At 40.9% G+C, this 12,230-nt stretch overlaps 1 protein-coding gene across 1 annotated transcript in view; it reads left to right on the forward strand.

Moving 5' to 3' along the window:
* SCFD2 (sec1 family domain containing 2) overlaps nt 1-12,230 on the forward strand; it is a gene marked incomplete at both ends in the record, with an annotated part of 200,479 nt that overhangs the window by 79,464 nt on the left and 108,785 nt on the right. Inside the window, one exon of the mRNA XM_081999658.1 lies at nt 8,412-8,661. Within this exon, the coding sequence (XP_081855784.1) occupies nt 8,412-8,661 (250 nt within the window). The remainder of the gene's footprint in view (nt 1-8,411; nt 8,662-12,230) is intronic.

Genomic DNA, 12,230 nt, shown 5'->3' on the forward strand with positions numbered 1-12,230 from the left:
ATGTGTTTTCTGTGTATTTACTAATATTTGACGGAAATTTTTTCCTCTCTGAGTTTTCCCATCATCTTTGTGAACCCAACTAGAATTTAGCAAGCACAAGAACCTTTGGCAAAGAGTTCCACATCTGAGCAAATTGCATGAAGAACTACCTCTGTTTGATTTGCCTTTTAAACCGGCTCTTACCAGCTTTGTTTATTGCCCTTTAGTTCTTGTGTTGGGACAGAGTAAGCAATTAATCCCTACCTGCCTTCTCTAGTCCACTTGTGATTTTTTAGACCTTTTATCCCCTCTGGGCCATCTGTTCTTCAAACCTGGAGGGTTACAGCTAGTGATCTAAGCAGGGATTCATGTCCTTTTCTTTGTCCAAAGCATATCTCAAATCTTTTTCGGTAACCATCTCCCGAGATAGAATCCCCTCCTTCTGCAGATATGGTCTGCACTATTGAATGACTGATTTGGTTGTAGTATATTTTGTTTGATTTATACCCCTTTTATTTGTTTTCTGTCCCTGTGGAGTCTTATCCTTTGCTTTGTAGTGACTGAATGCTTTCCCATTGTTCTCCTCAAAGCCGACGTGAGTTTTAACCTCCTCAGATATTATGTTATCCCCAGGCTCTTTTCTCAGTATCGAACCCCTACCATCTTCTGGCATTTTCCCCAATATTCCAAGGCTTATAAAAGCAACAAAACAACCTCAAAAAAACCCACACAAAAAATCCTGACATGCATAGCATGAAGCTCTTTCTCTGATGCATGTTTTACCTTGACTGTGCCTGTACTGCTTTTTCATTCTTCTGACACCATTTTTGCTGTGCTGATTCATGTTTATACTGAGCACGTCTGCAGAAGCCATCACAGCTAAAAGCATTTGACTGAGTAGGTTGGAAGTACTCCCTTTTTAACTTGCTGATGAGTCTCTTATGTCAGACATGCAGTGATTTAAGTAAAATTGCCCTTATCCTTGCAGAGCTTTGTCTAATAAAATCCAGACTTATTAAATATCCTTTTTTCAGTATCCTGTTGCTGCTGAGCCCCCATGAACCCATTAAAATATCTTAACACAGCTGTACTCTTAGATGGTTTCCAAAGAGAGAGGGAAAAACTGGACTGTGTGATGTAATGATACATCACCAGACAGCATAACTCACTGGAATGAGGTGATTTCTCTACTGTGGAAGATTAGGTATCAGTGGGCTTATTAGAAGCTTTTTGTGATGGCATTTAAATTTTCTCAAAATGTATGTATAAGTCTTACAGTTCTGACACAGTAACTGAATCTGCCTCTTATAACACAAGAAAGAAAAATAACTGAAGAAGTTGCAAGATGTTTGAAAGGGGAAATTGCTGTCAAACAACTATGGTGCTCAGTAAAGACAGGAGGAAGGTGGTAAGAGGAAATCTTAATTATGTTGTTCAAAATATAATTTCTTTTTCTGTCCTAAGGAAGTTAGGTTAAAGAAAAATACTGGAATGTACTACTTTGGCTATGGGTTATAGGCGGAATCCAATTGCTTAGGTCATGATCATGGGCTAGGGAGTTATTGGCTGAAATAACTGTCCTGGGCTTTGCTTTTGTTATGTTTTTAGAAATGATAGGGCTTGAACAGCTTGTTTTAAATATTTTTGCTGTTATCACATCTTAGCTGTTAAGTGTCAGTGGTGTGTGTTTGGAATTGTGCAAGACACATGTTAAAAAAAAATCTCTGACCAGAAGAGCTTACAAATGTGGTGCTTTTTAAAAGCTTTATGTTGTAAGTAAATTTTTCTTGCCTTTGACTCATCATTATGTTTTACAGTAAGTGCTAACATCATGGATAGGGATTCAGCAGGTATAAATTGGCAAAGAACTATTGATGTCTGCAGTGTCGACTGATAGACACCAACTAAGATTCTGGCTGTATGGCAGTGTATTGACAAAGTCATCCAAAGAGCAGGTGATTATTTATATAATTTTCTTGTATATCTCTTGGCAAACTTAAACTCTAGTTCATGTAGGCTTCAAGCCAATGTTGTTGCATAAGGAAGCGGTCCAATCTTTGGCCTTCATGGCTAGTGTGTGTCTGTGGCCAAGCAGTAAACCTGAGCAGAGAACCAGTCTGGGTAAAACGATTTGTTTTAACGCACAGTCACAGAAACACTTCAGCAGACACAGAAGGAAGAGGCTGTTGTAGTCGGGAGAAGGCAAGAATGAAGGCCAATTGGGGGAGCATGCAAGTAGGACGACTGTGAATCTGTGTCTTTGATAATGTGAGCCAGGTTAAAAATAGCCTTTAAAAGGCTTACTCATTTTCTTTTATTTGTTTTTTATTTATTTACATTAAAATTTTAAGACTCTGTCTACAAGGGCTGCCTGGAAATTGTGTCTGCAGTTTGAGGATATAGTTCCTGGGGCAATGCTCAGAGTGCGTGATAAATGCAGAAAAGGGGACAGGAGATAGAATTGGCTTGGTAGGGATATTTCTTTAAAGACAGAGGAGTCATTAAGAGTAATGACAGGGGAGACAGATCCTAGATGCTTTTACTGTTTCCTGTGTCTCTCACTAGCAGTTTGGTTCTCTGCTATTTTCTTTATATGCATATTCTTGGTGGATTTCTGTATTGTCTATCAAGTGAATAGACAGATGCTGCCATTAAAGAGAGGAAGATGCAAGTCTCTTGGTATTGACAGGGCTAACTCATAAACCTGTTTTGGTCCCCAACAAAAGGCAATGTGATCTTTCTCCTTACCTTTAATGACTTATCCTTCTTTTTTTTTACTGGAAGTGACCATTTGCTGTCAGCATGTCACACCTCCACTCTCAAGCTGTGAGTTTGCTGGATGCTTCATCTGGTTTCCCCTAAGGCTAAATTTTACTCCTTCCCCGTGCAGAGCGAGGCTGTGTTAGTCCTCCCCAGCTGGAAACATAAGTTTGAGACTAAAGCTTTTCTGGCATCCAAACTCACTTCCTGCAAAAGGAAGTGTACAGACGGTGGACTTCAGTTATCAAAATGATTTCATCCTCTTCTTAAGTAGCCTGCCTGAATAACTGGATGCTATATATTTTGACACTGACAGATTGAGGGTGAGAGTGTAGTACTTCGAAGACCTTTATTTTTTGTGTCATGTTTCGCGTTGGTTATTCTTCAATCATACCTTACAAATATGTAAAGAGAAGACAAAGAGAAGGTACGTTTTTATCAAAACCTGCCCAAGTCAAGAATTATAATGATTTCTAGAGCATGATATGGAAAAACATAATTTGTGTGGTAAGGTCGTACTTACAGATTTATTGTGTCAAAACACTAATCACCCATAGGCCATTTAATGAAAACTAAATACATGAAATTATTGTTTTGTTGGGAGTAGGGAGTACAGACATCTTTTTGACCATATGGAAATTATGTGCAATCAACCCCAAATCTCAGGTGGCCAAACTGTGTAAGACAGCGAGTAACAGAACTGCAGCATTTGATTTATGGTCAGCAGAGCACTGCAGGCAACTAAGACTCCTCCTTAGCTTGGCAGCACCTCTCATTTTTGCTAAGATGACTACTGCTGCAGAGATCTATTGCCATTGAAGGATCTGAGCTGGTTTTGCATACCTATGAGGTCCTCCCTTGGTGCTGTTGTCACTTTTATCAGCTAGAATAGTGTGCCTTTGTCTGGATAGTGGGAAAGCTAATGCGCTGCATGGCAAAATCACAAAACATCAAACCCAGGTAAAACCTGACAAATCAGATAGAGCAACATTGGAAAGCTGCTTATCCCCCAACTCATGAACCCTCTGTTCCCACCTAAGTTATCAATATGAGGAACCTTCTATTAGATAGGGTGGTCCAGAAGTGCAGGGTAGCAAATGAACCACGGGCTTGTGAGTTTGCACTAATCCTTCTGCTAGTTTTGCCTGCAGCTGGGCTTTGGGGTTGTTTTTTAGTTTTGTTTTTCCCCAATAAAATTCCTCGCTGTTGTAAAGCTATGTGGTTCCCATTCCAAAAAGTTCTGTTAACTCATGCGACCTCTGAAGGAATTAAACATGTTTTGCTTCCTAAACAGAAAGCCACTAGAATATTTACATAGTGAAGTAGTCCTTTAAGATTTATCTCCTTCTTCTTCCTGGATTTTAAAAGAAAATAAATTCCACTTGCTTGAAGTTGATTTCTGCTTTAATATTTTTAATGATGTGTTGAGGACAGTGGGCTGGAAGCACAGGGATTAGAGCGCTCGGTTCACTTCTCAATTTTGTCAGGGACACGTGTTAATTCAAGTAAACTCTGACCCTCCTTTTCTCTTCCTCCCCAGCGCACTCTGTTTTCTATTGTGTAAAAGATGTCTAATGATAGCTATGGCTTTAGATTCTTACAGGTTTATTCAATACTGAAAATAATGACTTTCACAGAAATGCAAGACATTTTTTCTTGGGTTTATTACACTTCCTCTTAATTCCTGTAGATCATTTAAGTCACGTTTAAATGTCACTTTTGAAGCACAGTATTGTGTTCAGTATTTAAAAACTGAAAAAAAATTGTTGTACTTTCTTCAGTATCCTCCCATCTGCCAAAACTCAGGCCTTTTGCAAAAATCAGCAAATTGACGTCAGTTCATTTACCCTTAGGGATAGTAAATTACTGCACAGTTTAAGTTATAAAAATAAATAACTAAGGATGGTGGAGGAAAGAGGTGGAAAACAACAAAATTCTTTCACAAACTCTCCCTGGATTCTGAAGAATATATGATTATAGCATTAAAATGTCCAAACAATGCAACTGAGCAGAAGGCGTTAGAGCTTGGGCCTTAGCTGGTGCTGGATTAAACTGCCTTAATGTTTTTATACAGCCTTTGGAAAGCTCAGAATTGACCTGTTTTTATTATTTTTATTGGCTCCCTTGATAGTAGATGAATGGGGCTAACCTGAGGCCAACATAACCAGCAGGAAATTTGGGTCATGGGTAGTTACATTTTTAAAACTTGTGTTTTAGGGTTGTTCATTCAGGGTAATTGATTGATTGTTAGGCAGTGCAGGGAGCCCCTAAATCATCAGAGGTGGCCAGATAATGACAATCTGCCAGTGGATTTTGTTTGAGGCAAATTTCCCAGCTCCCTGCGGAGCCGTGCTCTGCAGTAAGGTTGTAAGTCCCTCCCCCCTTCTTTTTTTTTTTTTTTTTTTTTTTTTTTTTTTTTTTTAATACTTGCTCCAGTCCAACTGGCCTGTTTGGACAAAATAGCCTCTGAAACTTGGCAGTTGCATTTGAAGTCCTCTGTAGTGCCATTTCCCAAGAGATAAGGGAAAAACATTCCAGAGAAGTTCATACCCCAGAAAGACCCTACGTGCGTTCTGAAGTTAATGGTTTATTGTGGCTCTTTAATTTTTTTTCTTCTTTCATTTTTACTTTGAAGATAAGAGGTGGCAATTGTTGCTTTAAGTTGTTGAGTTTTAGCCCTTCAGTAAATCACCCTGAAAGTTTAGACCCTTTTTTTTTTATCATGTGTGTTTGAAAATTTGCCAGAGATGCTGTACACGTGTACTTTCAGGAGATAGTGTCCTCAAGCAGGAGCTGTTGACGTACTATTTGTACGATCATGTGCATCTTCAGTGCTCCTCGCATTTGGAAAATTTGTGCGTGCAAAATAGTGTATCACTTTCAAGAACTCATCCTTGCTGTTACAGGAGTGTGCTACGGGATACTAAGAGAGTTTGTGTGTTGGGAGGAGAGAGGGGGAATAGATGATGTGCCAGCAGATGATGTGCAATAATACCTGGTGTAGGGCTTGCCTCTCCTTAAAAGTGAATTCAGATTAATGTAGATTGAATTTTGTCATCTATTCCAGAATAACTCCACATGGAGTTAATCTTTAGTTCTTGGATTTTTAGGACTGATTAGGCTTTTGTTTGTTGCAGGTGGCTTCTTCCTGGTAGCTGCATACCTCTGCATCCCTTGAAGTTTTGTCTTTTTCCATTTTAGGATCTGGATGATCTGGTATTTGTTGTTACTAGTGTACAGATGAGAATTGGTTTGTGTCACTTTTCAAGAAGAGAACAGGTAATACTGAACTGAGGCAGGGCTCAGTTAAAATTTGGGAACCAACAGCCTTGTCTTGAGGGTGGCCCAGCTGCCAGCGTATGCCAGACTGGTGCCAAACACCATAGACTTGCTTCCCAGGCGGAGTAGCGCCTGGACTGCTGTGCGTGTGATTTAACACTCCCTGCCCAAACACACAGAGGGTGCCAACCCCTCCCAGATTTCTGAATGTTGCTTTTTGGCTCCCAAATGCTTTTGACCACTGTAGCTTTGTAATTTACTACTTCAAGTCCACAGTATGCACTTACTGTTAGGTTTAGCATGTGGGAAGTTAGAAAATTCTTCTCTAAGGTATGTATTCGAATAGAAATATGGCATTTGACCACATTAAAGTCCCTTGAAAGATGGGTCCATGGCAAAACTTGGATGTCAGGAGCAGGGTGGTGCCCAAAGTCCGCAGAAATGTTGTTTCCTATAGCACAGGCTGGAAGAAAGATTCTTGAGAGCTCGAGTTACTTGTGCTGTCTTTATGATTGAGATCTGTAGTGGATCAGTGTAGGTATAAAAATTACAGTTTAGGAGATGCTTGTTAGTGTTTCTGAGATTGTCAAAGAACAACTAAAACAAAATACAACCAAATCCAGGACCCCCTGAAGTGTTGTATAGAATATGCCAGGCGGCGAAACTTTCAGCTTCTGTATTCCTGAAGTTTGACTCTGAAATCCCTGCCCAAGTTTCAGAAAAAACTACTCAGTTGTGAGAGGAGCTCAGAACTAAATTAATGTAGTTTAAAACAGTGATAAACCTAGTTGCATGGTTTTGTTATTGTATAAGCCTGTGTCTCTCTCTGGTTTGTTTGTTTTGTGTTTTATTTACTTACTGTGAATCTATTTAAAGGGTATGTTATTGGTTGTGATGCCTAACTAGTCTGTTTGAAGTTACTGTAGTAACAACCAAGAATAAATGTTTGCAGACTTGCCTTATTGGACTATAGGAGATTCAGCTGTACACTATAACCTGACTCACAGGTTTTTACAGGGAGCTGTTTGGTGCTCACAGGGCAAGGGGCAGGGTATAGAGGGTGGTGTTGCAGAAGACCTCTTGGATGGATCCGACTGATGACTGATATCAAGTCAGGAAGGCCGTGCTTCTCTCCTCCCACACCTCCCTCCCTGCTCAGGAGCATTGTGATCTTCCTGCTTGCCTTGCAGTGGTCCCGCTTCTCACCTGGTCCCACTGCTGAGCTGCAAACTAACCCACAGCAGAAAATTAGTGTGTGGATACGCAGGTGTGTGTGCGCACAGCAAGGGTGGCAGGTTGCTGCTACGATTAGCTACTCCACTGTCCTGAGTGGCAGAGACCTGCACAGTGGGTCTAAACCCCAGCCCTGGTGTTACGTGATGCAGATGTCAGCATGGCCCTTCAGGGGATTCATGTCTGAAGTCTCCTTTTTACAGCCACAGGAAAGCTGTATGGACACCTCTCCTACAAAGATGAGAAGAAGCAAGTGCCATTTCAGCTACTGAGGACCTAGGACATGGAGCATACTCTGCTTCCCCCTCCTTTTCTCTGCCAGCCTCCTCTCCTCATATACACGTTATGATCATCTTTCAGCTTCATGGTCACATACTTCTCCCCGCTTCCACATGGCTTTTGCCTTACCTCACAGCATGGATGTGCTGTGGGAATGAGCCTGACCTGCCTAGCAAAGAAGGCTTTTTTGACGTGGAAGACCCCTGTTACGTGGCTTGCAGAAGGTGGCAAGTGTCCTGTGAAGGAGGCAGAGGGAGAAGAGGGTCAGGGCACATGCCAGGCAGGTGATTGCTGCCCTGTCCTTGCTCCTTGTTGTACAGCTCCTCTGGGAAACCCTGCCGGTCACTTAAATCACATGCTTCACAGGTGGTTCCCTCTGTTTCTAATTTTCTGCGTTTCTGACCTGAAGGCATAAGGTCAGGCTCGCAGATGCGCAAAGAGCTTGCAATAGCAATTAAAGTCAATGGGAGCTGAGCTCTGAACTCCCTGCTCAGGAACAAAATCAGGCCCAAGGAGGAGGACCAGAATTTAGAGGAAGTGTTTGACCTTGTGTTTTGTACCATTTTTACCCATACCATGAAGGCTGATGCTCCTGTCCTCTCATCTTACTTGTACATGGAGAAGATCTAATCATCAGGCTTTTCAAGTGCTAAGAGTGCCTAGGAAAAAACTTGTAGGAAACTAATAAATTCGCTATTTCAGCAGCAAAGAAGTCACAGTATGATGTGTTGACAAATAAGAATGCAAATATTGAACAATGTTTCATTAAATGAGCACTGCTGTAATGAGAAATAACTTGTGGGTGCAGGCAGGAGTATGTCTGATGACAACTGATAAGCACTACGGGGGCAATCTGACACAATCTTCCTTCTGTTTTTCAGACTATTGGCGAGTCAGAAATGCCTAGTGTTTTGAACCAGTTATTGCCAATGATCAAGTCTTCCAGTGAGAGGACGAAAGATGATTATACCTGTGAGGACTTCCTGGTCTTGCTGATATACATGTATTCTGTGGTTGGAGAAATCAAAAGTGGAAAAGAGCTGGACGCAGCTGAAGAAGAGGTGAAAAAGGCTCTAGTTAAGGCCGTTTGTGATGAGCCAGAGCCATCTCCTTTGTTGCAGAAAATAACAGGTAAGATTCTGCTTGTGTGGTGAGAAATTGGATGTCTGGGAACGCGGGAACTGAGAGGAATGTATAAAAGCGACTTGACTCGTCTGTGGCGCTGAGGGTACGTAAGTAAGCACAAGGATTTCCTGTAGATTTGTTCATATATGCCAAATGCTGACAGGCTGTCCTTGAAGAGTGCTGAGTTTGATGAAAGCTCTACAAGTTGTTCTTTTTGTTAAAGATTGGCTAAGTTTGTGTGTTTTCATAAGGTAATCTTTTCCACAGTTTCTTTCATTGATCAGTGTAAAGTTGACCTCGGGAAGTCAAAATTAATTCTGGAAACATGTTCAGTGAACCACAGTTGCTTTGTGAATATGAGGAGCTGGCCTGTCTGGCATAAAAGAAGAAATGTGTCTAAAACCAACATTTGAGCTTTTTGCTGAAACGACATGAATATTAGCCTTTAAAAATAGCACGCTAAGCCTTTTTTAGATGAGTGCTTGTAGAGTAGGAAAGCCCTAAACCTCTTGTTGCTGGTGTCACATTTTAGAAAAAAATAATAGTTAAAAACATTTGTTAAAATGAATGAACTATTGCTCAAGGGTAGTGTATCTGAATGGCAGAAGGGATCTCGCTTCCTGCTGTCAGTTTTCTTCACATTTAGTAATAGTGAGCAGGTTGTTGACCAGGTCATCTTTGAGGTAGGGAGCATATGAGCATAAATCAAGATGTTGTGAAGATCTTACAGTTAAAAGCCTTTGCCAAGAATGGGCCTAAGTGGAGAGTCTCAAGGGCAGTGGAATAATACTGCTGTTGGTTGTTCTGATACTGTTCCCTGTGGATGCTTCTTCCAAATACAGGTGTGGTCTGACCAGTCTGCTGTTGCTTTGACTGTAAAATACTTCAATGGTTAAAAGACTCCTACTGTAGGAATGGGCATGTTCAGTCATATTTGCACTGTGCTGTTAATACTCCTGGCCATGGTGCCCGTGGTGTTCCAGGTTTCTTGTAGACTTTTGCTCTTCTGTTTTTCAATATGTACTGCACATCTTGTCCACCATATGGTGCTTCCTTTACTACTTCAGTGGTGTCTTCTGCCGGATACGGTACAGTCCAACCCCTCATTTCTAAACCCACATTTCCATAATTTGCCTTTTCTCCTCTGATTGCCAGTGTTTTGAATCACAGTTTTATCAGTCACTCTTCATTGTCCCTAAGAAAAGTATGGGAAGATTTGAAGTCTCTCAAACTTTCAGTAAAATACCAAAGAGAAGCCAGGGACCTTGCAACCTTCCATTGCTGTATCTGTGTATTTAGCACAACTATGTCAGTGCTTTTTGCACAAGTATGTGATAGTGTTCCCGCTTGCTTGCATACTTGTTTATCAGCATTCTTTGTTTTCACCTCTTTATTTAGAGTGGCAATTCTTTTGACTTATTCATAAAAGAGGAAAAAAATATGATTAAAATTTACTGTCATGACCAAAAATAAGAACTGTCTTGGGAGGAAAGTGTAAAGTGGAATTTCCAGGAATGCCTCTTTGGTAGTTCTCAAGCCTTTATTCATGCAACAGATTGCTTTCTCAGCATTAGTGGAATTTGCTGAATTTGTAATGTGCTGTATTTGCTGAAGAGTTGATTTGGGAAGACTGAGAAAACATGCACAGCCTTAGACCTGCTCTTCCTTGACCTGTATTTTGCCAGACCTGTGTTCTACATCCTGCTTCCCTCTGAATCTTGGGTACCTTGCTCGCTGCTTGAGAGCAAGTCAGAACCGTAGGAGCACCTACAAGCTGTCTTTCAAAGGCATAGCAGGAGGACTTTCTTTGTAGCAGGGCTGAAAGCCGGGGAACAGATGGCAGCGCCGGTTTCCCCTTTTGGTGCAATGCCGAGACATCTTCTGCTTCCAGCAGAACATAGTATGAACTACAGACCGGCTAGTCCTTTTAGCAGGTACAGGTTGGCCTGTTTTCACCAGATCAACCTGGCTCTGCAAGTTAGCAACAGCCATGGGTCTGGACTGGTCATGGTCCAGACCTACAGCGTTCTGCCCTCGTTTTACTTTAAGTCAGAAACAAGAGAAAACCTTTTTTGCTCTTCAATAGCCACAAAAGTTAATTAGACTAAAATAAATTTCAGTAGTTCTTGGAATCTCTTATTCATGATCAGAACAAAACAAAATACTCTTTTATTTTGAGGTTTCCATCAAGGTAAATGATAGAAAGATTGTTAAACTGGATGTGTCAGTAGAGAAAAGTAAGCCAGTACTGTCTAGCTTCAAGACACTGCCAGCTGCTCCTTCCTCACCTCCAGGTTCCCATGAGGGACCTCAGTTCCTGAATATTCAATATCTACTCTGCAGTAAATCTGCTCTTATTAAGGAGCTTAACCTGCAAAGCTGCAGGTTTAAGTTTCAAACCCTGCTAGCGATGCATGGTTGGACAGTTTTGGTTATAGCAACAGGTAACAAAATTCACTGTTGCCTTTAAAAAGGCATACAAGAAGTTATACTATGTAGGCTGCAAAGCTAAGCATTTTAAAGTTGAGAAATGCCAGTAACTCAGTTTCCCATACAATCACCGTTTGACTCCTATGTGCACTGTAGCACAGTCTTCAATTTCATGATTATATAGTGTATTTTCTGAGCCATGGCTGTATTCAGTGTATGGACTGAACAACAGAGAACCAGAAAAATACAGCTTCAGTTATTCTTACACATGATGAATAAGTACTAATAAAGTAAGTGAGACTCTCCATATGATATTCAGTGAGTAACTTTCTCTGAGTCTCAGTTTGCAGTCCATGAAGTGGGCTGGCACTCTCAGTTTTGTGTGACTCATTTTGGAACTCAAAGAAGAAAAGCATTAAATTACCTTTTCGGCTATTAAGTGATTACCTTTCTTTGAACAGAGAGGACTTTGTGCTCTGCTTGCCAATACACCTGGTACCTGATGTTTTGGTTTTAGTTTGGACCCAACACTGTACTAAGGCTGCTTGGTTGATTTAGGCTGAAATTAAAAGGCATATCTCAGGCTGTGGCTCTGAACTGCTGCCTAAGCCTTTTGCTTTCCTCTTTGCAAAGCATGGAAGGTGTGCAAACTTGACAGATACACGTTTTTGTTGTTTTATTTGTTCCCATGGAGTCACTTGAGAAATAAAATGCAAACCCCTTGTAAAACTTTATAAAACTTGACTTTTGAGTTCAAGTCACCAGTCAAAGTAATAGCTGGGTTTATATGAGCTATCTTTTATTCCTATTATACTTGTTAAATGTAAACTTACTTACGAACGCCTGAGTCTATGCCTGTAGGAAGTCTCCAGTGATGTGACTACCTTGCAGAACTAGCGCAAACCTCCCTGAAGAGATACAGTTCATCAGTGCTTGGAGAGTATTTATGCTGTGTCTGGTTTTTGGTGATATCTAGTGAAACTGGATTAGTATTTGCAGTAGTGGAAAAGAAGGCAATTCTTGGAGATGTTAGTCTATCCGTCCAGTTGGCCACACTGGATTTCCCTGATGTAGCCTAGATGATCACAGCCCTCTGCAGAATACGTTAATATGCAGCACTTGCGTAAACTTATATTGTGAAAGAA

Source organism: Phaethon aethereus, assembly GCF_964289735.1.
Source record: "Phaethon aethereus genome assembly, chromosome: 4".
In the NCBI taxonomy this organism is placed as follows: Eukaryota; Metazoa; Chordata; class Aves; order Phaethontiformes; family Phaethontidae; genus Phaethon; species Phaethon aethereus.